Source organism: Culex quinquefasciatus, chromosome 3, assembly GCF_015732765.1.
Source record: "Culex quinquefasciatus strain JHB chromosome 3, VPISU_Cqui_1.0_pri_paternal, whole genome shotgun sequence".
NCBI lineage: Eukaryota > Metazoa > Arthropoda > Insecta > Diptera > Culicidae > Culex > Culex quinquefasciatus.
In genome coordinates this window covers 39,319,548-39,344,883 of record NC_051863.1, presented here as the reverse complement: position 1 = coordinate 39,344,883, position 25,336 = coordinate 39,319,548, and the positions used below count along the sequence as shown (strand labels likewise).

At 34.3% G+C, this 25,336-nt stretch overlaps 2 protein-coding genes across 2 annotated transcripts; one reads left to right on the top strand and one right to left on the bottom strand.

Moving 5' to 3' along the window:
- Positions 1-18,960: 18,960 nt before the first annotated feature.
- LOC6045692 (inactive hydroxysteroid dehydrogenase-like protein 1) lies at positions 18,961-20,163 on the bottom strand. Its single transcript, XM_038260742.1, has 2 exons — positions 19,339-20,163; positions 18,961-19,080 (listed from the first exon to the last, which is right to left on the bottom strand). The coding sequence occupies exons 1-2, from the start codon at positions 20,161-20,163 to the stop codon at positions 18,961-18,963; spliced, it is 945 nt and encodes a 314-aa protein (XP_038116670.1).
- Positions 20,164-20,357: 194 nt separating this feature from the next.
- On the top strand, positions 20,358-21,275 carry LOC6045691 (inactive hydroxysteroid dehydrogenase-like protein 1). The gene has a single exon (XM_001862969.2). The coding sequence runs from the start codon at positions 20,358-20,360 to the stop codon at positions 21,273-21,275; it is 918 nt and encodes a 305-aa protein (XP_001863004.2).
- The last annotated feature ends 4,061 nt before the right edge of the window (positions 21,276-25,336 follow it).

Sequence of the window (25,336 nt, the reverse complement as noted above, 5' to 3'; positions counted from 1 at the left end):
TCTCGATATGTGTGTGTCTTTGTGTGCGTTGAGGCTGCAATTCTTGCTCTTCCTCAAACACGGCAAGAACAAGACAAAATCTCTTGTCGAGCAGTGTGTAAATCAAATTACTGGAAAGTCACTTTGATCGGGAGGAAAACATTTGAAGCACTCGTCCGAATGCAATTCGATTTGATTGCACGAAGCGTCAAAGCTCTAAGCTAGAAGCCATTATTTGGGCATGTTCTATCTTGTTCGGTTGGCGATGCTGCTGCTACAACAAGAACAGCAAATAGACACACACACACACACACACATAATAGCACTTTTCCGGTTGCTGTTGCCCGCTACCTCCTCTTCCTGCCAGCCCGTAATCGGATCCGGAAGGATTCATCGATCTGGGCACTCTGCTTGCATCAACTCTTCAAAGATCAGCGCAGTGACTGTCTCGAGGATGAAAGATTTGCCAACCCGGACTGGAGGGGAGAGGGTCTCTGGTGTGGTCTTGGTGTATTGTCTGTGTAGGTCTGTGCGCTAGCTGAGCTGGTTCAATGGCGGCGACCATCCAATCACGACGAACGGGGATTACTTTGGTCGGCAGAAGTTGTTGTCAACAAAATGATCCGGAAGCAGTGTTGCCAGCTCGTCAAGTTTTCTGTAGAATATTTAAATTGATCTTATGGTGGTGGCTTGCACCATTTCATTTCCCTGATAATATTTTGACAACGTTCCTTTAAAAGCTGTACCGTAAACCGGGGTGACTTTGATTAGCTTGAGATTTTTCCGTAAAATGAAGAATATAAATTAAATACATACTGGATGGTTTGGAATCATGGTACACAGCAAAAAATTGTGTAAATTTGGAAGGTGTAATTTTGAAAGGTTGGATATTACCTCTTTTATGATGTAATTTTACCTCAATTTAGACTGAAAAGCGACATTACACCAAAATAGTGGTAAAATTACACATTTTCAGAGGTAAAATTACACATTTTTTTTTTTTGGCATAAAAGATGTACCCCTTCTCAGGTGTAATATTACCATGATTTTTTTTCAGTGTATGGAAATATTCAAAGTACTTCAAGAAGAAGTTTTCATAAAATTTTGAAAAGTTCCTAAAGTTAGTTATCAAAAGTTAAGAAAATGTTGATGAATAGCATTGTTTAAATATTCTCAAAGTGTTTTGATTTTCACAAAGGAAATGAATTTGAATCGAAAAACGGAATGCATTTTTGGATTCTTTGGACGATTGACCTGGAAATGAAAAAAAATAATTTGTAAATATTAAATATTTTTTTGTCTTTTTGAAACATAATCTGAAAATATCTCCAAATTTATGGGTATTTTTGGGTATTACTGTAAAAAAAATCTTATAAAATATGAAGCTTAGTTTACTAAATAAAAACTTTGATATTTTTTTCTTTAAAACTACAGCAGCAACCTAAGTGATGGCAAATCTGACGTGAAAATAAAATTTGAATACTTTAAATCTGATTTTATCAAGAAAAACTAGACTTTGATGATCCAGTTACCAGTTGAAAAATATTCCAAAAATAATTTGAAATCCTACATCACCCAAAAAGGAGAAGAAAGGAACATTTGCATCCTAAGGTAAGATTTTTCTAGATTAAGAATTATTTTGAGGTCAAAGCAAATTTAAGTCTAATTTAGGACAAAATTGATGATCTTTTAAAAATAATTTTCAGCTTTGTCCAATAATTTTGATTAAATTAGGTTTTTCTAAGTGCCATCCAAAAAGACTTCATTTGTTATGAGACGATAGCTTTAAAGTTAAAAAGTGAAACAATTTTGAAATATCCAATATTTCCATTAAAAAAATCAGAGTTCTATACTTTTATTTGAAAATGTCAAAAATTAAACATCAGCTAAATTTTAAACCTTTTGTTTCAGAAAAAAGGAAAATGTATAAATGTATCGTTTTCTAAATATTGAAGCTATCGTCAACAAATCAAGTTAAATTGGATGACACTAGAAAAATGCTTATTTTATATTTTTTAGCTCTTTGTAAGGTCGAGATACAACTATTTTTTTTTTACCTTTTTAAAAAAAAAATCAAGTTCATTTCGATCTCATGTTGAATTTGACAATAAAAACCGAAATAATTGTTTTTTAAGGTTTTATTTTTTCAAAGAGCACAACTCGGTGGCATTTTTTGTCTGTACTTCACTAAGGCCCAAAATTTGCGAAATTTTGTCACCTAAAACATGTCGAACATTTTCGAAAAATAAAAGAATACGAATTTTTGGAAACTGAATTATTGTGAAGAAAAGTTAAATAAACAATCGTAATTTTTATGAATCCAGCGTAGGTACTCACAAAGCACGTACAGTCCAGATTCGATTATCTGAAGCCTCGATTATCCGAGGTTTCGAATATCCGAAGTTCGATTATCCGAAGGTTTGTATTGGACTTCGGATAATCGAATCACCAACAATTTTTTTTTCGTTTTTTTTCTATTTCTTGTTTTAAACATCAAATTCGAGTTCTGCGAACCCATTTTAGTCAAATTTGAATAGTTGATTGCTTAAAACATGAAAATTTTTTTTCAATATTTCGTCACCGCCATATTGGGCGCCATCTTGAATTAAAAAAAATGTAAATCTCTTTAGCTCAACAATCAAACATAAGACAGCGAAAAAAAAAATTTTCGTGGGTCGATTATCCGAAGTTTCGATTATTCGAAGTGAAATTTTTCCGAGGTCTTCGGATAATCGAGGCTGGACTGTACACCATTTAAGTTTAATAAAATCATTCAAACTGTTAGATTCGTTGGGAAGCTCTTTACCTAACCAACGATTTATAATAATGGGATGGCATTTGAGTTGATTTGTCAACTTATCCCGAGCAGACGGAAATAACTTGGGAATAACATTTTTTGTTATTTGAAAATACTAGGCTAATAACATTACATGTTATTTATAACAAGATTTGTTACTCGTCGTTATGAACTTTTTGTTATTGGATTGTTATTGTAATAACAGACTAATAACATTTTTAGCTATTCTTCGAACAAATCTTTGTTATTATTTTTTGTTATTTTAACAACTAATCCGATCATCCCAATCACATTTGGAGATATTCTTCCATAACAAGAAATGTTATTCCAAAGTTGTTTTGGATTTCAACCAATATCAGACCAATAACAAATTTTATTATGATATTATAAAATGTTATTATACCATTATGCAAAAATGGATTCTTCAAGAAGATTCCATAACAATTTTTGTTATTTTAACAGTATTTGTTATTAAAATGGCATGAATTTTGTTATAACCGTCTGCCTGGGATGTAATATTTAGAGACATGTGAAATCACCTTTTAAACTTTTGAAATAAATAGATTTTTGTGCGAATCTATGGTTGACGCCATGGAGAGAATGCCCAAAATCTTGCTATCTTTTACAGAAGCCTGCCTGATATTTCGTTTTATATATAATTGTTTTTATATATAAATATATATAATTTGAAATTGAAAAACCGGACAACACTTCCAGAATCGCATTATCCGAAGAATCGTTATGACTGATGTGGCTTTGGAAGGCCCATTCAATGGTCCGAACCAGCAAGCTTAGCACACTGTCCAAATAAAGCCAAAGTCGGAACTCGCAATAACCTTCCAAACAGATTGTCCAGCCTGAAACCACCCGGACAAGTGTTTATCTTCTGGAACCATTCCCTAGCGAGATTGGTGGATCCGTTTCAGCAGACTGTGGCAGTAACCACAAGTGGGCAATGTTGTGAACGGATTCGAGGCCCATGTCCAGCTATCGTTGATGGGTCACGCCAAAACTTTAAATTATTCCCCCTTTACCTAAGCTCGGCGTGAGATTTCTTCCAATTGGACATGTAATACCGGACACCGGACCACGGCAATTGACTCTGAGCTGAGCTGGAAAAGCATCGAAAGTGGCACTTTACCAGTCGAGCTCAACCGCACATACACGGTGCCCATTTTCTAGAATTCCTCCGTACTCCGTGCTCGAATATATGCGCAACCAAAACCGTCTAATTTACATCGGGCAAACCCGTTTCGTCCGGTCCAACGTAACAACGAGGATATTTCACCTGGGCACAGGTTGAAACTTGGATTTCGATGGAAACTGTTCAGATTTGGACAGCCACTTGATGCGGTCAATAGCTAGCAGCTAGCTAGTATACGGTGTTCGTTACCACGGCGAGTGCTCGTCGAGGTCACCGGAATGAGCGAAAAACTCCAGAAAATGGCAGCTAGATGTTGGATGTGCGAATTTTAATTTCAGTTTTAACTGGTTAACCAGAAGCAAATGTGATTTGACATTATGAAAACCTTCAATTTATGGTAAAAATTGTAAATCTACGATGCGGTACTAATATTGTGACAGTTGAAAATCAAAATCAAATCAAATTTAATCTGATTTAGGCCACGATAAATTTCAACTCCGGTTTTTGTTTCCCCTCTCTTCTTCATCATTTAATAATAAGGCAAAAAAGTGTTATCATTTTATTTTATCATTGCATAACCTTTATAAGTGCATTTTTGGTTAAATGGGGCACTATTAGGCATGTTACAAAATTAAAATTTATTATCAAAGCTTGGATTGGATTGTAAGAAGTTTACATTTTATTATTTTTTCAAACTAACACCGTAAATGTACAGTCATGGATGTCTCGATCAACTTTCCGCAAGACAGTTAAGGGCCTTCTTTAGACAGTGAAAGCATAAACTGTAGAAAACTATTGGTTTTCATGGAAGTTTTTTACAACAAAACTAAGTAATGTGTTCTGAAACTTTTTTTTTGTTAACAAAGACTCAAAGTAGGATGCATCCTAAGTGCAAGCAAAACGATGTTTTTGCTTTGCTTTTTTCACTAGTTTTTTAAGCGGATGATTCTGGGTTCGATTCCCAGCTGCTGCAACCTTCCATCGGATGAGGAAGTAAAATGTCGGTCCCGGCCTTGGTTGTTAGGCCGGTAAGTCATTCCAGGTGTAGGAGTCGTCTCCATGCCATAAGTACAAACAACACACCAAACCAAGCCTACTCCGGTGGAATCGCTGGCGGCGGTTGGACTCACAATCCAAAGGTCGTCAGTTCAAACACTGGGGTGGAAGGTTCCTTGGAGTAAAAGAGGTTTGGGTGCTCTCCCCATTCAAGCCTTCGGACTCCTAGGTTCGAGCAGAAACTTGCAATAGAGACCACAAAAGACCCGGGGGTCGTTAATGTGGACGGTTTGATTTGATTGATCATTTTTGAGAATCACTTTAGCACCATACTGTTTTGGGTAAAGTTGTGCGGAACATCCAAAATTATACTTCTATGGTGTAAGTTTCATAAAATAATAATAAATAGTTTAAAATGTAAAAATGAGAGTTTCCCCATCGTTTTTTCATAAATAAGTTAAATAAATATTTGATAGCTTTTAATTCGTCATCCTTCAAATTACTATAAAATTATTGAATTTGTTGGAAAAAAAACTATTCTGTTTGATTTCTCGACTAATTATGAAACAGTTTTAAATATTTCAAAAATATTTGGAGCGATCTTAATTTCAACTTCATCTTTATATTTATTTTCATCTTTAATATGCTTTTTTGAGTATTTATTTCCAGCAAAACATTATCATTGCAAAATTGTTCTGAAAAAAAAATAATTTTTGCTTACTCATTTATGAAAAAATCAATTTCAATCAAAATCCTCAAAAAAGAAACAATTCAATTAAAAGTAAAATAGCCACAACTTGAAGGAACTTAAATTCAGTGCCATTTGATACTACATGGTTTAAACTGCTGTCCCAATTTGCCCCATGTGTACCGATTCGCCCCAGTTGACGGTAATATAAATTTGCAAACAAAAAATATTTTACAAATATTTCGATATCGTGCATCGTTCGAAATATATCTACTTAAAAATTGTTTTCTGATGATAACGTAACTTGTTTACCTGTTAAAGTTATGAACTTTGCTTTGATTTCTCTGAAACAAAATTACACAGAAAAAACGAGGGTTTTACTGTATCAACGCTGTTTTGAATTGTTATGTGACAATAACTTTAGTACGCGTACGATTTTTTTTTTTTGAAAATATCGCAAAATTTAACAAAAACTCCAAAAAACATATTTAAAATTTTTAAGGCAGCTTTAACATTAATAAAGGCCCAGTAGGGGGAGAGAGGGTAAAATGCACCCCCCCAAGGGAAAACTGTGATTTCTCAACCATAACAGCATTTCTGTGGAAGAATTTTGTTAGATGTTCTAAAACAACTATTATTCTTCGTCATACATGTGAAAAAAAATGAAAACCCTCTAAATTGTTTAAAAACAGCAAATTTCTAAAAACATTTTTGATTCATTTCAAACAATCATGCGGGGCAATATGCACCACAACAATGTGGAAAAATGCACTGCAACAACGGGGCAAAATGCACCACAACAATAGGACAAAATGCACCGGGTAAAAGCAGTTTTCACTAGTCACCGATGACACCGCTGTTTTTACAATAAAGCATCACATTTTGCCTCACCACGCTTTTTCCAAAAAACTCAATTAAAAATACATTTTTTTATGTTTTTGTACTAATATATCTATAGAATAATGAAGATTTTGGCAATAACTATATAAACCAACACTTACAATATCAATTAATGCTTTTTATATCATCCAAAAGTCATATTGAAATGATAATTAGATCAAAACACATCATTTGAATGTTTTGCCAATAATTTAAGCTATTTTTATCGTACGATGCTCACAATTTTCCAGCATGGTTTTGCAATGTTAAGCTTTCAATTTCCATGATTTTTTTTCCCTGGAAAATTTCTTCCCAATACCGAGAAAAGCAGGGGGTGTATTTTGCCCCGGGATGCATATTACCCCCTTTCCTCCTACCACTATTTGCGACCCTGGCTTTATAATTTTTTTGATTGAGCTATCGAAATACTTCCTAATAAAATTTGAAACTTGCAGAAAATGACGATTTCCAACCCAAATTTTCAAACTCTTGATATTTCGAGAACATTGTGAATTTTATTCGCTTTTCTACAATTTGAATTTCTAAGATTCATGAGTAGCAGCCTTTTTTAAGAGGTGAAGACACCCATTTTGATTTTTTTAAATGTTGAACGATAATTTTAAATTTTGATATTTTTGTCTATTGAAATCGGCAGACAATTTTAAAGAAGATATTCGTGCATTAAAAATCGAATCATTCGTTTTTTCTCTAACGCAAATTATAAAATGAGAGCATGTTAGGTAATACTGAGAAAAAACGAGTTTTTTAATAAAATTTAAATTTTAAAAGCTCTATCGCAGCAACTAGCAGTCCTATCAGCCAGGTCAAATCATGAAAATTTAAGGAATTTTGTTTAAACTCGTCGAAAATAAAGTTTTGCAGTAGTGATTATCCTTTGTAATATTAGTTAATGCAACAAGTTGCAAAAAGAAGATTTTTTCAGCACGAGTCGTACATTTATCCAACGAGGTTCACCGAGTTGGATAAATACGAAGAGTGCTGAGAAAATCAAGTTTTGCAACAAGTTCCATACAACATTTTTTGCAATTCCAAAAAACACACACTGAGTGAAATTTTATGTCAAATTTTCATGTATTTTGTCAATAAATCGTTTAAATCAAAAAAATGTTGAAAAGTGTTTTTTTTCGAGACAAGTGCTGAAAAGTGTTGCTATTCGATTCTGTTATTTTTGGTACAGAAAAGTAGGCTATTTCGTCGTTCAAGAATGACAGGAAAAGTTAGTAGTTTCTCGACGGAATTGCACAAAGTATTTTTTTGCAATTCCGCTGTGAAACTGTCAACTTTTCCTGTCCTGTTGGAGAAACGAAAAGGCCTGCTTCTCCTTACCTAAATTAACAAAATGAAAAATAAATACCTTTCAATAGCAATGCTGAAATGGGTGCTGAAAAGTTCAATTTTTCAACACTATTATCGAAAAGAAACATTTTTGATTTTTTTTTGTTTTGAACGGTGAATTTACTAAACACATGAATGTTTGACATAAAATTCTATTTAAACAGTGTTTTTCGGAATTGCAAAAATTTTTGTAAGCAACTCGTTGCAAAACTTGATTTTTTTCGTGCTGAAAAAATCTTCTTTTTGCAAACTTGTTGCATAAACTATTATTTAAATTGCAATAAAACTCATCTATTTTTGCAAATATGTCTCCTTAAAATGGTAACGGTGCTCCCTGCTCTTGTTCAACAATATTTACTATTTTTTCCAGAAGATATCAGGTTTTGTACCAGCAAAAAATCCATCGCAATAATGCGTACTAAATCGAATAAAAAAAAATCGTTTTTGGTGAACTCACTTTTTGATGCTGAAAAGTCATATAATAAAATCAGGATTCTTTTTTGAACCTATTTTTTTAAAGCTTCACATTGCCAAAAATATCATAAGAAAAACACCAACTCAGATTTTTTTTTTGCAGGATACAGATTTTTTGTATGGAACCTTGCATGGAAAAAAAGTCAAGATTCAAAATAACGTCTTTTGACACAGGGCATTAGGGTGTAATTTGGTTGTCAAAACTGGTTTAAAACGTGATTTTAGAGCAAAATACCACGTTTTAGACCAGCTATGATGGCGCTGTACCTTTTTCAGGGGCAAGCTAGCACCATACTTTCTCCGGGAAAGTTGTAGAACACCATTTAGAGCAGCCGAATACGAGACTGGTTTCAATTAGCGAGAAAAGTGAATTCAATAGAAATCAAAATCCCAAAAAAAAACCCGTTCAAATTCCCATAGAAATTTGAATCACTTTGCGCAAAATGAGGACTAAACCGATCGTTCCCAAACTTTAAGGAGTTGTTTTGGACCCCAAAAGGAACTGAACAGAATTACTCAGTTTATTAAATAATACGAAACAACAATTCTACGCTAAATAAAAATAAAACATTTTAAACCAGTCAATGTTCTCCTTTCAAAATGACAGCCAAATTTACCTTTTATTAGCACATCAAGGATGACGACAGCAATCAACGGCTGAATTTACGACACGTTTTTTGCAGACTCCTCACCCGCTTCGCGAGTGCAATTGAATAATTAATTCGCACCTCACCTAATTATTCCCCCATCAAATTGAGCTCCGCTTGGACCACCGACGAAGAGCCCTGTGGCGGACATCATGGTCAAATGGCCGTGTCCCTATGACCTCCGGTGGCTGCATCCAGATGGTTAACCCTCAGCTGCCATTCCTAGATTGGAAACTTCGTTTGTTAATTTATACACCCAACTGGCAGTCGCATGATTGTGATGCATGGCGGCATGAAAGTATATCAGAATCTGCATGAAATCTGTCCTCATGCATTTTTTGCGATATAGGAATATGACATTTTTGCCCGTTACCGACAATTATCGACATTACCGACGGCTTTTTGGTTGTATTTCACAAAAAAAAACACTTAGTAGAACGAGGATTGAACCACTTCTTGTTTATTGATCCGACACGCTACCACCGCGCCATGGACGCTTGATGAAAAGTGAGTGAAAGAGCACCAACATATGCTTCTCTTTGGAGTGTTGCTCGGGGACGGGCCAGCTTTATATGTGTTGGTGAGAACTGCAGATCGCTGAAATTTTTACACGCGGGCAAAAATGATCTACGGGCTTGCTGCAAAAAATGTTATAAAATATGACATTTTCTGCAGCAAATCCAATGTTGCAGATTTTGGGATATATTTTTCCTTTGGGTGTATCTGTGTTGTTTTCAAATTTTTCTTGAATTTTGGACGAATTTGAAAAATTACTGTCTTGATATTATTTGCCAAACTTTAATTGAAAATCAAGGGTCAATTTCGCCAAAACGATGCCAAAGGACACTTTTCTCCCCTTCCTTCACAACCCGATTGAGGGGGGTGTGCTCATTTCTGCGGGTGCATGAACCGTTTTGCCATTTTTATTGTCATTTGCGCTCAAATTGACAATGAAAAGCTCGCGGAATAACGCTCGAGGGGTTTATTACCGAAACCGACCCCAACCGTTTCCCAAGGGTTGGAAAGGGTGTGGCTGCACGGAAAAAAGTTTGATTCTATTTTATTTATAAAAACGCTTTAATTTTCTTCTTTCAATTTCAAGCCGAAATTCAGAAACAAACACAGAACTGTTCAAAAAGGAAACTTACATGAAAAAAAGATTAAAAAAAACTCACGTTTAAAAAAAACAATTAAAAATTTCCGTCATTTCGATTCGTCGCGGCAGCGCGAAAGAGCAGATTTTACGCGATCGTTTATGGGCTTCGCAAGTGGCCATCGCGATGCGTGCTCGCTGGAACCCATCGTTCCGGTTCTTCGGCGGAACAACGACGACGGCGGGTAATGAATTTCGGCTTTATGGTTGTGCGTTCAAACCGGAAGTTTGCGTGTGTCCACGACCAAGGAGGAGGCGACCTGCCAAGCTCTGGTTTAGGAAAGGGTGTGGTGAGATGATTTAGGGCAACGCTTATGGGGGACATTAATAGGTTTTTATAACAGTCTTAATTTAGTGAGATCAAGGAAAAGAATTGCGCTTGGTGAAAAATGACAAGTAACATCAGTTAGGTCAATTAACCCTCTACATTTGAAATGTTAAGTATTTTCTAGAAAAAAATTTGTGAAAATTTTGAGTTTTTTTTTTTTAAATAAATGTTGTTTAGAAATTCATTAAAATATCTCGATCATTTGATAATTATATTGTGAAAAATTGAAATTTAGAGCATTTTTTCAAAAATACCTAGTTTTGTGAAAAATTTGAGTATTTTCAAAAAAAAATATGTTACAACTTTTGAAATGCATGAAAAAATTCAGATAGTTTGATATCTATATTGTTAAAAACTTAAATCTTGAGTGTTTTTGTTCGAAAATACGTAGTTTGGTGAAAATTTTAAGTATTTTCAAAAAATGTTTAAAACTTCATCATCCCGGTACGAGAATCGAACTCACGACCTCTGGATTGGAAACTCAGCACGCCGCTAGTCGAAACCCATCCCCTACCGGTCAGTATTCCCATTGAGGAGAATTACTCTTTTAAGGGATCTGACTTTGCCGAGCCAGACAGGAATCCAACCCATCACCTTCCGCTTACAAGGCGAAACCCGTAACCTCTCGGCCACGGAAGCTCGGCACTTACTTTTACTTTAATCGAAATTTATAAAAAAAGACCCCAATCAATCACTCCCAACTGAAACCCAAATTGTAAAAAAACTGAAACTTTTAATATTTTTTCAAATCAAATACGTAGTTTTGCGATTTTTTTTAGTATTTTCAAAAAAATATGTTATTTCATTCGAAATATATGAAAATAATCCGATCATTTGGTACACATATTGTGAAAAAACAAAATTTTTAGTATTTTTTCATAAATACGTAGTTTTGTGAATAATAAGAGTATTTTCAAAAAATTGTGATATAACTTTTGTAATGTATGAAAATGTCCCGAACGTTTGATATCTTCATTGTAAAAAACTAAAATTCCTAATATTTGTTTTAAATACGTTGTTTTGTGAAAATTGTAAATGAATATTTGTTACTGCAATATGGGTACACATGATCGTGGTTTTTCAGACATTTCAAATTTCATACATTTTTTGAAAATACTGAAAATTTACACAAAACTAGGTATTTCCGAAAAATTACTCAAATTTTCAGTTCTTTGCAATGCTGCTATTAAATGATTGGGATTTTTTCATACATTTCGAATGTAATAACAAGATTTTTTAAAATATTTAAAATGTTCACAATACTGCGTATTTTTGAAAGAATACTCCAAATTTAATTTTTTTGCAATATGGGTATCAAATAAACGGGACTTTTCCATACATTTGTAATGTAATAAAAAACCTTTTTAGAAAAAAAAAACTCAAAATTTTCACAAAACTACGATTTTTTTAAAAAATAAAACAAATTTCAGTTGGGTAGCAAATGATTAGAGGTTTTTCAAACATTTCGAAAGTAATAAATTTTTAACCTTTGAAATTTTAAGTATTTTCTAGAAAATAGTTTTGTGAAAATTTTGAGTTTTTTTCCAAAAATAAATGTTGTTTCGAAATTTATTAAAATATCTCGATCATTTGATACCCATATTGTGAAAAACTGAAATTTTGAGCAATTTTCCAAAATTTTGAGAATTTTCCACAAAAAAATGGTGTTACAACATTCAAAATGCATGATAAAATCCAGATCGTTTGATATCTATATTGTAAAAAACTGAAATTTTAATTGTTCTTTTCCAAAATTCGTAGTTATGTGATAATTTTAAATATTTAAAAAAAAATGTTACTTAGATCGAAATGTATGAAAAAATCCCGAATGGAAAAAAACTGAAACTATGAGTATTTTTTCAAATACGTAGTTTTGAATTTTATTTTAGTATATTATATTCGAATTACATAAAAAAAATCCTATCATTTGATACACATATTGTGAGAAAATATTCAGCATTTTTTCAAAAAATACGTAGGTTTGTGAATAATTTAAGTATTTAAAAAAAATGATATAACTTTCATAATTTATGAAAATATCTCGAACGTTTGATACCTACATTGTAAAAAACTAAAATTTTGAGAATAATTTTTTTAAAACGTTGTTTTGTGAAAATTGTGAGTGTTTTCAAAACAACATTTTTTAATTTTTTAAGTATTTTCAAAAATTGTTGCTATTACATTCGAATTATATTTAAAAAAATCCGATCATATGATACCCATATTGTGAAAAAATATAATTTTGAGTATTTATTAAAAAATACGTAGTTTTGTGAAAAATTTTAGTATTTTCAAAAAATTTCTTATAACATCCGTAATGTATGAAAATATCCCGATCATTTGAAACCCACATTGCAATAACAATATTTTTTTCAAAATACAGGAAAAATACGTATTTTTGTGAATATTTTGTATTTTTATGTAATTAAAACTGCAAACGATAGCTGATATCATCTCGATTTCAAAACACTAAAAATGTTTGATGTCAGTATGATTTTTCATACGATTATAGCCAATGTCTCCCATATAGCCAAAATCCCATAAGCTCTGTGCTTCAGTTAAGCAGTGGGCCGTGCTTAACCAAAACAGCTGAAAGAATCAAAACCGGGGCAGTGCAAAAAATCGAGAATGCCATTTGAGAAGGGCATAAGTGATTTAAATATTTTTGTATTTTGTTATTTAAAAATTACTGTACCTCAAAGCCATTACATCGTATCAAAAAGTGGTCAAAGACAAACTTGTAGGAAATTGGACGGGCTTTCTGAAAAAAAATACACTGAAAGAAAAGTACACGCCACTTCAATGAGATTTTTCAATAAATAAGTTTCAATGTTAAATATTATGGTGGTGTCACGAATTTTATTTCGATAATTTTTTTAAAGGAAATATTCTAAGATATTACAAAAAGACTCACAAAAATGCAGGATGGCTATTAAGGACCCCAAAAGGAACTGAAAAATAGCTGTGCTCACTAAATTTGGACAACTTAAGTTTTGTCCATACAACCATATTACACCCTTATGCTCAGTCATTTTTATTTCGTTTAGGCATAATCCAATTTTGGAAATGCTTCTCATTCAAATCAAGTTTCTTCCTCCTTTGACAGAGCATTTCCATCCAACATCAAATCTGCTCTCACTAAGTGAACGGTCTAAGCTTAATTAATTCCACATTTCTCGTTAAAAACGGGTGCCAGGGGACTTATTTTCACAGGTGGAAATTACTCGACTCTGAAGCAGTGCCCCCCTCGCAGACTGCCTTCTTTTCAAACAAAAAAGGTGCCCAGTCTGGCATAAACGGAGAAGGAAAAAAAAGTTTCACCTCTTTGAGTTGGCTCCACCCACGCACGCCCACCTGACTTCCGACTAAAGAACCCAGACAGGTTCTGGGCCTCGGATGACGGTGATGATGCCGAGAGACTGCGGTGAAAGAATAATGACTCTCGAGGCCGGCGCACGTTTGCTAAAAAGATGCAAATTCATAAAAGTGGAAAATTATGTTTAATTTTACCCCAGTGTCCAAAATGGGAGTGTGTGGGGGAAGGTGGGGTAGGAGAGGGAGACACTTTTTAGCTTTTACGTAGGGATGTGTGGGTCGTGCTCGAAACATTGGTATGACTTTGGGTCAAATATTGTAAAATTCAATGTTGGTTGACCTAATTTTCATGTTTTGCTGTTTTTTAAAGGAGTCAATTGAAAAAAAAAACAGGAGAATTCATAAAAGTGAAACAATTATGATTGAAGGATGTTTGATTATACTTGTGTATACTTTTAAACATGACTGTTGATCACTGTTCGTTAAGAAATTGTTTTTTTTTTTTTGTTTTCTCTTCAATATTATTTGTTCTAAAAGCACGTCTACAATCGTTGGGACTTTCACCCAACTGTAAACCGTGTTTTTTTTAAACTTATGAAACTGTTACATTTAAACAAGCAAAATCTTTTTTTAACAAATAATATTCTCAGTTTGGCTGACCTTTCCCAGTTCCATTATTGAAACTATTTTTTTTTTTTTCAAAAACTTTTTATCATCCAACTATCCCAAATGGTTCATAGATCCTCCACGATCAGTGGCTAAAGATAATGCTTTTTTCTCCAGGCGTTGGCTGCTGGAAAACTCACCTCATCCTTTCCCCATCTCACACTTGACTACTGTGCAACAGTAAAACTCCTCCCCTTCAGTTACCAGCGTTTGGGAGGAAAAGTGTGAAACAATTCCGAGCTTAAACGAGGAAGCGAACGTAGAGAGAAGTGGGTGGTGAATACACTCGCGAAACTTTTCCCCCGAGCGTGACAGCCCAAATGAGATTAAAATATTATATTTATTTTTATTAGCATAATTCATGAAAAATTCACCCAAGTCAGCGCAAATTTTTCTGCAGGGATTTGGTGTCAACAAACGGATGGAAGGCGCTCGTGTAGGGCGGGGATGAATTAAATATTTTTATTTTAATATATTAAGATGATTAAATAGTAAAGCGCATCAATTTAGAAATTCCAATGATCATTTTCGATTCCAACAATTTGACCCAGAAATAAACATATCCTCTTTATAAATTTCCCAAAAACAAATCAGAATGGAGCTAAATTTTCACGAGAAATCTAGAAAACATTGGCGCACCTGCATGGTAATGATCGAATTGTACCTTTCGCTAGAACTATTTTGATTTCATGGAAAGCAATAGGTAGTTGGCAAAATTGTGCCCTGATGTGAGCCATCGGGAGCATTAATTTCTCATTAAAATGATGCAACTACCATCATGGAGTATATATTTTCTAGAACAGCTATTTTAAAGCATTTTGAAGTTTGCAGTTTTGAACTGTTCTAAAATTTTTGAAACATTTTTCGAAAGAGCACGTCACTTTTTGACGTTCCGAGAACAAACAAAAACTAGAGCACGTTATGTACAGTCATCCCACATATTCGGAACGGTTTCCAGATCGTCCAATGTTCAAAAAATCATAGCAAATCGAAAATTGAACTTAATTATTCGCTTTTACCTTCATTTGAAAGCTTTTCTTGCGATCTTTCGAATGCTGTATCGAACATCTGCAAATTTTAACTTTTATATGAAGTTTTTGAAGAATTGCTTTGACCCTTGAAATCCACTAATTCGGAACACTTTTTTCTTACGAATGTAAGCAAACTTTGGATCTCTCCAGCAGTATATCTTTATTACCAAATAATGACTTCACATACTGAAACCAATGAAACTCAAGCTTAGTGATGTTTTAAACATGGTTTGATAACTTTTTTTTGTGGAAATATCAGTTAAATTCAGGTGTTCCACAATTGTGGAAGGCACAATAACATCCCACAATTATGAAACAGGCCATTTGGAGGCAGTGTTTTGCTGCTCTGCACAGAATAGTCTTGGAATGAAGTTTTTTGTTCAAAAAGTCCTACTTTTACTAGTAAAATAGCAAGATAATGTCCAAATGAAGGTTCTAAAAATAGTAAGGTCGACAGAAAAGCTACTTTTGGCATGCTATTGACAAATTATCATAAAAGTGTTCCGAATTTGTGGGTGTTCCGAATATGTGGGATGACTGTAAACAATAACTAACACGTTTTGTTTGGTTGGCCATTATGTGCATCGTCCCGATGTTTGGTTATATTTGGTTGCCGGAGTCCCAAGATTAATAACAAATGTTTACAGTAGTCGGGCATGTACGTGTGTCAAACGCGTTCTGGCATGAATTCCCTTTCGCCAGTTGTCGCACTTACAACTATTTTCAGAGTGTGTCAAGATAGCACGACAAGATTGAAACTTTTTTTATATGAAGAGTGATAAAAATGAACGGAGTTTTTTGAGTTTCCATTGAATATCACAGGATTGAAATCTAATTTTGGGGATCAGTGAAGGTGAAGGCATTTTGAACTGCACAAAATGGCGTTTTTAACTCATTTTGGTCCAAAACGACGTACGACAAGTTAGCACGATGGCGACGATGTTCTCTCAAATTGGTCACAAGGACAAATTTTTGAAAGTATTGTTTTTTTGGTTGTGGGGCATGGATCTACTCAATTTCCAAAAAACTTGAACTTGATAATACTTCAAAACAAAAAATACGAACGATAATTGTTTTACTTGGTACGATTTCAAAGGCAGCATATGAAATTGTAATATGTATATTTTCTTAAAAGTGTATTATTTGTTCAAGCGGTAAAGCCATTAATTAATCCATTGATTTTAAATTTCCCGGGAATTCCCGGGATTTTATTTCAAATATCCTGTTTCCCAGGATTTTGTTTTTGTTTTTGTTTTTGTTTTTGTTTTTGTTTTTGTTTTTGTTTTTGTTTTTGTTTTTGTTTTTGTTTTTGTTTTTGTTTTTGTTTTTGTTTTTGTTTTTGTTTTTGTTTTTGTTTTTGTTTTTGTTTTTGTTTTTGTTTTTGTTTTTGTTTTTGTTTTTGTTTTTGTTTTTGTTTTTGTTTTTGTTTTTGTTTTTGTTTTTGTTTTTGTTTTTGTTTTTGTTTTTGTTTTTGTTTTTGTTTTTGTTTTTGTTTTTGTTTTTGTTTTTGTTTTTGTTTTTGTTTTTGTTTTTGTTTTTGTTTTTGTTTTTGTTTTTGTTTTTGTTTTGTTTTTGTTTTTGTTTTTGTTTTTGTTTTTGTTTTTGTTTTTGTTTTTGTTTTTGTTTTTGTTTTTGTTTTTGTTTTTGTTTTTGTTTTTGTTTTTGTTTTTGTTTTTGTTTTTGTTTTTGTTTTTGTTTTTGTTTTTGTTTTTGTTTTTGTTTTTGTTTTTTTTTTTGTTTTTGTTTTTGTTTTTGTTTTTGTTTTTGTTTTTGTTTTTGTTTTTGTTTTTGTTTTTGTTTTTGTTTTTGTTTTTGTTTTTGTTTTTGTTTTTGTTTTTGTTTTTGTTTTTGTTTTTGTTTTGTTTTTTTGTTTTTGTTTTTGTTTTTGTTTTTGTTTTTGTTTTTGTTTTTGTTTTGTTTTTGTTTTTGTTTTTGTTTTTGTTTTTGTTTTTGTTTTTGTTTTTGTTTTTGTTTTTGTTTTTGTTTTTGTTTTTGTTTTTGTTTTTGTTTTTGTTTTTGTTTTTGTTTTTGTTTTTGTTTTTGTTTTTGTTTTTGTTTTTGTTTTTGTTTTTGTTTTTGTTTTTGTTTTTGTTTTTGTTTTTGTTTTTGTTTTTGTTTTGTTTTTGTTTTTGTTTTTGTTTTTGTTTTTGTTTTTGTTTTTGTTTTTGTTTTTGTTTTTGTTTTTGTTTTTGTTTTTGTTTTTGTTTTTGTTTTTGTTTTTGTTTTTGTTTTTGTTTTTGTTTTTGTTTTTGTTTTTGTTTTTGTTTTTGTTTTTGTTTTTGTTTTTGTTTTTGTTTTGTTTTTGTTTTTGTTTTTGTTTTTGTTTTTGTTTTTGTTTTTGTTTTTGTTTTTGTTTTTGTTTTTGTTTTTGTTTTTGTTTTTGTTTTTGTTTTTGTTTTTGTTTTTGTTTTTGTTTTTGTTTTTGTTTTTGTTTTGTTTTTGTTTTTGTTTTTGTTTTTGTTTTTGTTTTTGTTTGTTTTTGTTTTTGTTTTTGTTTTTGTTTTTGTTTTTGTTTTTGTTTTTGTTTTTGTTTTTGTTTTTGTTTTTGTTTTTGTTTTTGTTTTTGTTTTTGTTTTTGTTTTTGTTTTTGTTTTTGTTTTTGTTTTTGTTTTTGTTTTTGTTTTTGTTTTTGTTTTTGTTTTTGTTTTTGTTTTTGTTTTTGTTTTTGTTTTTGTTTTTGTTTTTGTTTTTGTTTTTGTTTTTGTTTTTGTTTTGTTTTTGTTTTTGTTTTTGTTTTTGTTTTTGTTTTGTTTTTGTTTTTGTTTTTGTTTTTGTTTTTGTTTTTGTTTTTGTTTTTGTTTTTGTTTTTGTTTGTTTTTGTTTTTGTTTTTGTTTTTGTGTTTTGTTTTTGTTTTTGTTTTTGTTTTTGTTTTTGTTTTTGTTTTTGTTTTTGTTTTTGTTTTTGTTTTTGTTTTTGTTTTTGTTTTTGTTTTTGTTTTTGTTTTTGTTTTTGTTTTTGTTTTTGTTTTTGTTTTTGTTTTTGTTTTTGTTTTTGTTTTTGTTTTTGTTTTTGTTTTTGTTTTTGTTTTTGTTTTTGTTTTTGTTTTGGGGGTGAATAATATTTTAATTAGCCTAATAAAACTATGCAAATATTTATTCCCAGTATTTTCAGGAGGAAAAATTTAAAATCACAATCAAATTTTTGGAAAATTATGTTTGAATTTTGATTTAGTTAAGCCCGGTTAAATGCTAAGTAAAATAAGAAATTTTAAACTTTTGGTATTACCGAAAAAAACATCCAAAAAATTTACTTCTGTCAACAGTGTGCAAACAACCAACCATCTCATCCTTTCCCCATAAGCAGTAACTCAAGCAACAAGCGGCTCACTAAACGTCACACGGGGGCTCGTAATGTTTGCTTTATTAAATCGTTAACACTGGTTGTCGCGATTTTCCGCAACTTTTCCCAAGTGCGTGTGTGTGCGTTGGCGGAAAATTGCCCGCGTGAGACCTACTGCTTCTAATTACGCGTTTGAGCGCGGGAAATCCGCGGGTGGCATTAACGTTTCACCCGTGGGCCATCAGGTTGAAGGATGGTTGCTTCCTTTTTGGGGAAGATAAGACTGTGGCAAGATTAAACTGGGAGGCCTGTTGCCTGGTTAGGGCTTGAGGGCTCAATGAAGTTAACTGCAATGTGGTTGAAGTTTGCCCGGATTTCTGACATGTCGTTTTTTTTAATTTTTATTTAAATATGTATATAAAATATTTTTGCTTCAAGTTCAAAATTTGGAACTTATTTTTTCTTCAGTAATTCTGATCTTCGTTGCTTCAATGTTATTCCAATAATGTAGGCAGCAAGACTTGGCGAAACGATGTTGATATAAAAAAGCTAAAAGCAAAATAAAATCCATAAACGTAAAAGTAGCTCCAAAAAATTTCACCAACCTGCAAAGTATTCATCCAGTGCCCACATGTGTAAGCAGTTTTCCCAATGGTACAAACGGCCGCCTTCACGTACCGCTTTACATCGAGAACCGCCGTCAACGGTGACAGATTCTTCGTAAACTCCTGGGACATGCTGGTACTAACCAAAAAAGGTGTTACGGTTTGACACTCGACGCCCGTTCCTCGCAGTTCATGCGCCAAACCCAGCCCAAAGCTGGTCGTGTAGACCTTGGACGCGGCATAGATGGCCATACCCGGCACCGGATGGTACCCCGAGCTGGACGAAACGTTGATGATGATCCCCTTGCGGCGGCGTAACATTCCCGGAAGGACGATCCGGGTCATCATGGTGGTCGCGACAACATTTAACCGAATGACGGAATTTATGTCGTGGTCGGAGTTTTCCTCAAACTTCTGCGACGGTGGCGGTAGATGACCCACGTTGTTAACCAGCATGCCGACCTCGATCGAAGCAAGCTGCTCGCGCAAGGGTTTGTAGATTTCGAGCCCTTTTGAAAAGTCAACGGCAAGCCACTTGGTTTGGACACCGTACTTGCGTTCGATTTCAGCGGCTACTGCGATCAGCTTGTGTTCAGTTCTCGAAATGAGCAAGATGTTCATGCCCTTTTGGGCAAGTTGATCGGCGTACTGTCGGCCAATGCCGTCCGACGAACCAGTGACGACGGCCCATTTTCCGTATCTTTCCGGAAAACGCTCCCGCTTAAGTAGGTTCTTCAGCGAACCCCAAATGATTCCCAGCAAGGACTCCAGAAATCCATTGTAGCACCACAAGAACACCGCGTACACTCCAATCCACCAGAACATGGTGCTTTGGATGGTTAGGTCTGAACGGTATGACTGAGTTTGAAATTTGAAGACCTCAAACCGTCGCAGGTTGACTGCTTGGTCACGATTGTTTACCCTTTGGCGTAGACACAACCTTCCGTAACAACAAACATGCTGATCGGGTCTAGTTCTTGTAACAGCATTTTCAGTTCAGTTAGTTCTACCACGGCAAGATGTTCTGGTGGATTGGAGTGTACGCGGTGTTTTTGTGGTGCTACAATGGATTTCTGGAGTCCCTGTTGGGAATCATTTGGGGTTCGCTGAAGAACCTACTTATTCGGGAGCGATTCCCACAGAAATATGGGAAATGGGCTGTGATAACCGGAGCAACGGACGGCATCGGTCGACAGTACGCTGAACAACTGGCTCGCAAGGGCATGAACATCATGCTCCTTTCTAGAACTGAACACAAGCTGATCGCAGTAGCCGCTGAAATCGAACGCAAGTACGGCGTCCAAACCAAGTGGCTCGCTGTTGACTTTTCCAAAGGTCTCGAAATCTACAAACCCCTCCGCGAGCAGCTTGCTTCGATCGAGGTCGGCATGCTTGTCAACAACGTGGGCCATCTGCCGCCACCGTCACAGACGTTCGACGAAAACTCCGACCAAGATGTAACCGCCACGATCAATCTGAACATCGTTGCGACCACCACGATGATCCGGATCGTACTCCCGGGAATGCTACGGCGTCACAAAGGGATCATCATCAACGTTTCGTCCTCGGCCGGGTACCACCCTGGCCCAGGCATGACCATCTACGCCGCGTCCAAAGCCTACACGACCAGTCTCGGGCTGGGACTGGCCCATGAACTGCACGGAACGGGCGTCCAATGCCAAACCGTTGCACCGTTCGTGGTGCTGACCAACCGGTCGCAGGACTTTGCCAAGCTACTGCCACGGTTTATGGCCGTGCTCGACGTGGAACGGTTCGTGCGGTCGGCGGTGTTCACCATCGGCAAGACGGCGCACACGTGCGGTCACTGGCTGCATCCGGTGCAGATATTTCATATAAACTTGCTGCCGCAAAGCGTAATGGCGCTAAGTGTCGGAGTGCTGCTGAAGCGACTCAGAAGTGTTTTGTTAAAACAATAACCATTTTATCCGGCCCGCGACGGATTTCATGAAATATTCAATAAATAAAATGAGTGTCTAAATTTAAAAAAAAATACATCATATATTATAATATTACAAAAAAAATATTACGAACATTTAGCATTTTTTTTTTTTTTTTGCATTTGCAATAAAATTTTGCTTATTAACGTAATATTTTGATTATGCCTTTGTATTTTATATGTTTTTGTAATAAATTCAAACATTTTTTATGTTAGTGCCTCGACAAAAAATAATCCCATTTTAAATTGATTGGCATATTGATTCAGGACCACCAGTCCCTAAAAGGGTGTTTTTAGAATTTTCAAAAACCTAAATTATTCCACAATCTCTTCCCGCCCACTCTGCGCCCCACATAAAAGTTCAAAGCCAAAACAATAAAAGTGTGCATCGTTTGCACTTTTTCTTCCCTCGCAGCTTTTCTTTAAACGTCGGAATGCATAGCCGTGTGGCATTGGCAAATGAAACACGACAAGCAGATATCAGCATAATTTAGACAAAAGACCATTCCGCAGTCATTCCTTTCAGTGTGGAGGGCTTTCCTCCAGGAACCAGTTTTCTCTGTCCTGTGTGTCCAATAGAGCCTGTGGGATGATGCTGTGGGGGTCGACGATGCGCACACACACAGTTACTCACACACACATATTTTGTGATGGTCTAGTACAACTGCATCTTTACAAGAGTAATAAGCCAATGGTTTGACGTTCTCAAAATTTCAGATAATTGCTTTTTTTTTTCAAGGTAATAAATTTAGATTTACAGGTCCAAACTAGCAGTGATGTCAACCATCGCGGCGCTCATTTTTGGTTCGCGGCACATTTTTCGTTTGTGGTGCTTTTCTGTTACAGAATTCGACAAAATGGTGTTCGAAGCATTTGTAGAACTCACCAACAGCAACATTTCTTTGAACATTGTATAGCTGTAAAATTCTTACGCAAAAAGTTACAAGAAGATTTCAGACCTCAGGACCAATGGTTCGCGATGCTTTTGTTTGCCTAAAGCATTTTTGGTTGTAACTTTTTTTGTATTCATCAAAAATTAACACTATGTTGAGCAAAAGTGTACGATTTGGTGTGTTCTACAAGTCCTTCATACACAACTTTGTCAAATTCCGTAACTGAAAAGCACTACAAACAAAAAATGTGCCGCGAACCAAAAATGAGCGTAGCGATGGTTGACATCACTGGCCCAGACACGATAAAAAGAATTTTCTTTTGGTTGCTGTGCTCTTTTCAAATGGAATTGCTGCATAATTAAAATGTCCAAGCTAGATAAAAAAAATCAAAGTCTTTATTTAACAAATCATAATTAAAAAAAAAACTAACAAATTTAAAATATTGCATGCAATGCAATGTTCAAATTTGTAATCAAAATTATTAGAATGAATTAATTTAGTTTAACAAAGTAGGTGATACCAAATTAAAGTCTAAATTCATCAAAAAAATATGAACACAACCAATTTCTCATGCTCGAATTGATAAAACTTGACTGTTCGAGTGAAATTGATAAACCAGACTTAAATTTAAAGGAAACTTTACCATACTTAATTAACCCTCTACTGTCCATTTTTTTTCGATATTTTTCATATTTCCGTCTCTTGTTTTGTGTTTTTTTTGTTTTTTTTTTTTTTTTTTTGTAGTATTTTAATTGACTTTTATCTTGTTTAGTTTATGTTTGTTTTTGGTAGTATTTGGCCTATTCTACAAGCTCCTTTTATCACATTGCAATGTCTATTTTTTCATGTTTTTACAGTCACTTTTTTTAATTTTTGCCCCCATTATAATTTAAATTGTAAAAAAAATGGCTAGAGGCATAGTCTGGGAAACAGCAAAAATTACTGTATACTTCTTTTTACTTAAAATATAGGAAATGTTAGTAAAAAACACAGCCAAAGCTCTAGCCAACGACCTCTAGAAAAGTGATGTTTTTAAAAACATTGCAAAGTGACATAAAACAAGTTAAACTTCCAACCCTTAAAATTTCTAAATTTTTAAGAACTCTTCTTTCCAATGCTTTTAAATAATCAATTTAAAAAAAAATTGATTGTTTTTAACATTTATTTTCAGTGTAGTCCTTATTCATACCTACAACTTTGCCGAAGACACCAAATCGATCAAAAAATTCCTTAAAAAGATGTAGATTTTTGAATTTCTGAAGACCATTCTTGTATGATTAGCTGCCAAATTTGTATGGTAAAATGGCTTCTTTGGGTATACTGAAGGCACCAAAAAAATGTTAAGCTTGATTAAAAAATACAAAAAAAATCGAATGACCGACATCTTAGAGAATTGCTCAACTATTTTTGTTATTTAATTTTTCTTGTATCATTTAGTTTGAATAATCTTATTCGATGTTTTTTTTGTCCAGTTTTGTTTTTGCTAAAATCAGCATTAGATAACAAAATTTCCCAATACTTTACCCTTGTGAAAGAATCTTTACCCTCCTGCAGCTGCGTCGACTGGTCCGAGATGATACTTCTGCTTTTTCGCAGAAATTCCTTCCCTGGACGAATGTTCTCCGAGTCCAGTGGAGAGATCGTCTGGAGGGGAAAACGCCTGGGAGTGCAATTTAACTGTCAGTTGCAATCAAAATGCAATTTTCATATCTTGGCTGGTGCATCTTCTTTCGCACACCACTTAAGACCTGGAAGGCCTGACCTGACCTGACCGAGCGCTTGATGCTTCCTGGCTGCTCGGGGTAATATCTTTCCGGGGCTTGAATTTCAACGTTCAACGCAGAGGATAGATCTCACTGGGATAAAGTGGTCAGCTTGTGAGTAGAATTTAGAACAAATGTAAATTTGTTTTGAAGTTGTGTTCAGTTTCAATTTTCAAAACTATTTTTGGATCAGCTGAAATTTTTGCATTGAAACTAAAACCACATCGATCAATTTCTCAAAAATTTCAGTCAATTTTCGCAGCTAACATTCCAGTTCCCTTGACTTTGGTATCCCATCCGGAATCATGGGTAAATTTTTCCATAAGCCGGAAGAAGCCATTCCCGGCTGGTGGCAGTACATCATCATTGCTTCTGCCGGGGTGAACTCCTGAGTAATGCAGTGTGTCCGGCATCCGAGCAATGTTGGGTTTTCTCTGCGAGTCCCTCCAGCAGCTCTGTCAGACTTTGTATCCCCTACTCTCGGACAAAAGGTCCGCTGGCCACACTGGCTGGCGGTCAGGTTGCCGGGGTGTCATAATGGACTTTGTCTGGTGGTAGGGACGGTGGAAAGGAAATTTGAAGGAATACTGTAAAATGGGGTTACTTTGAGCATATTGATAATTGGATATATTTGTATGACAATCTTAACTTAATGGCAATTCACGTTTTAAAATTAAATAGATTTCAATGTAATTTAAAATAACCTATTACACTGAAAGGATTGAGAGTGAAAATACCCCACCGCACGGTGCCATTAGGATGCATATTTTGCGTAATATGCATATTTCATACTGGCTGGCCATGCTCGAATCAAATGTGCACCAGCGTTGAGGAATTTTCTCGACGTTCCTGAGCGGTGTGCTATGCAACAATTTCATGCCATCGTGAAATATGGAATGAATGGCTTGGCTGGCCGGCTGGTGTATCGGTTTCAGAGTTGTTTTCTTGAATCTGAATTTTAAAATAATGGATTGTTCCAATAAATCTTGGTTTAAAATAATAGGCTATGCAAATCATATCTTTTCCAAGATCTTCAAAATAAATTTTCTTGAGGATGTAATATGATTCCAAGTACAAGTTTCAAAACCATGGAGATATCAAAAGCAAATCTAAGTTGTAAAAAGAAACACGGAGAAAGTCATATGGGTAAAATTGCTCCAACTGTACACAAAAAAGTACAAATTTGAAATCGACTATTTCTGAGCATGCTTAAATTTAGAGAAGCATGCATGCAACAATCTTGCATTCCAGCAAAATTTGACCATCCCTTCTTTTTGGCATTAAGGTTTTGAGATTTTCGCCAATTTTCCAAAAAAAACCTCTCTTTCAAATGGCCAAATCTTTGGAACAAAAAAATAGAGCTATGCTATCCAAAATAAAGATAA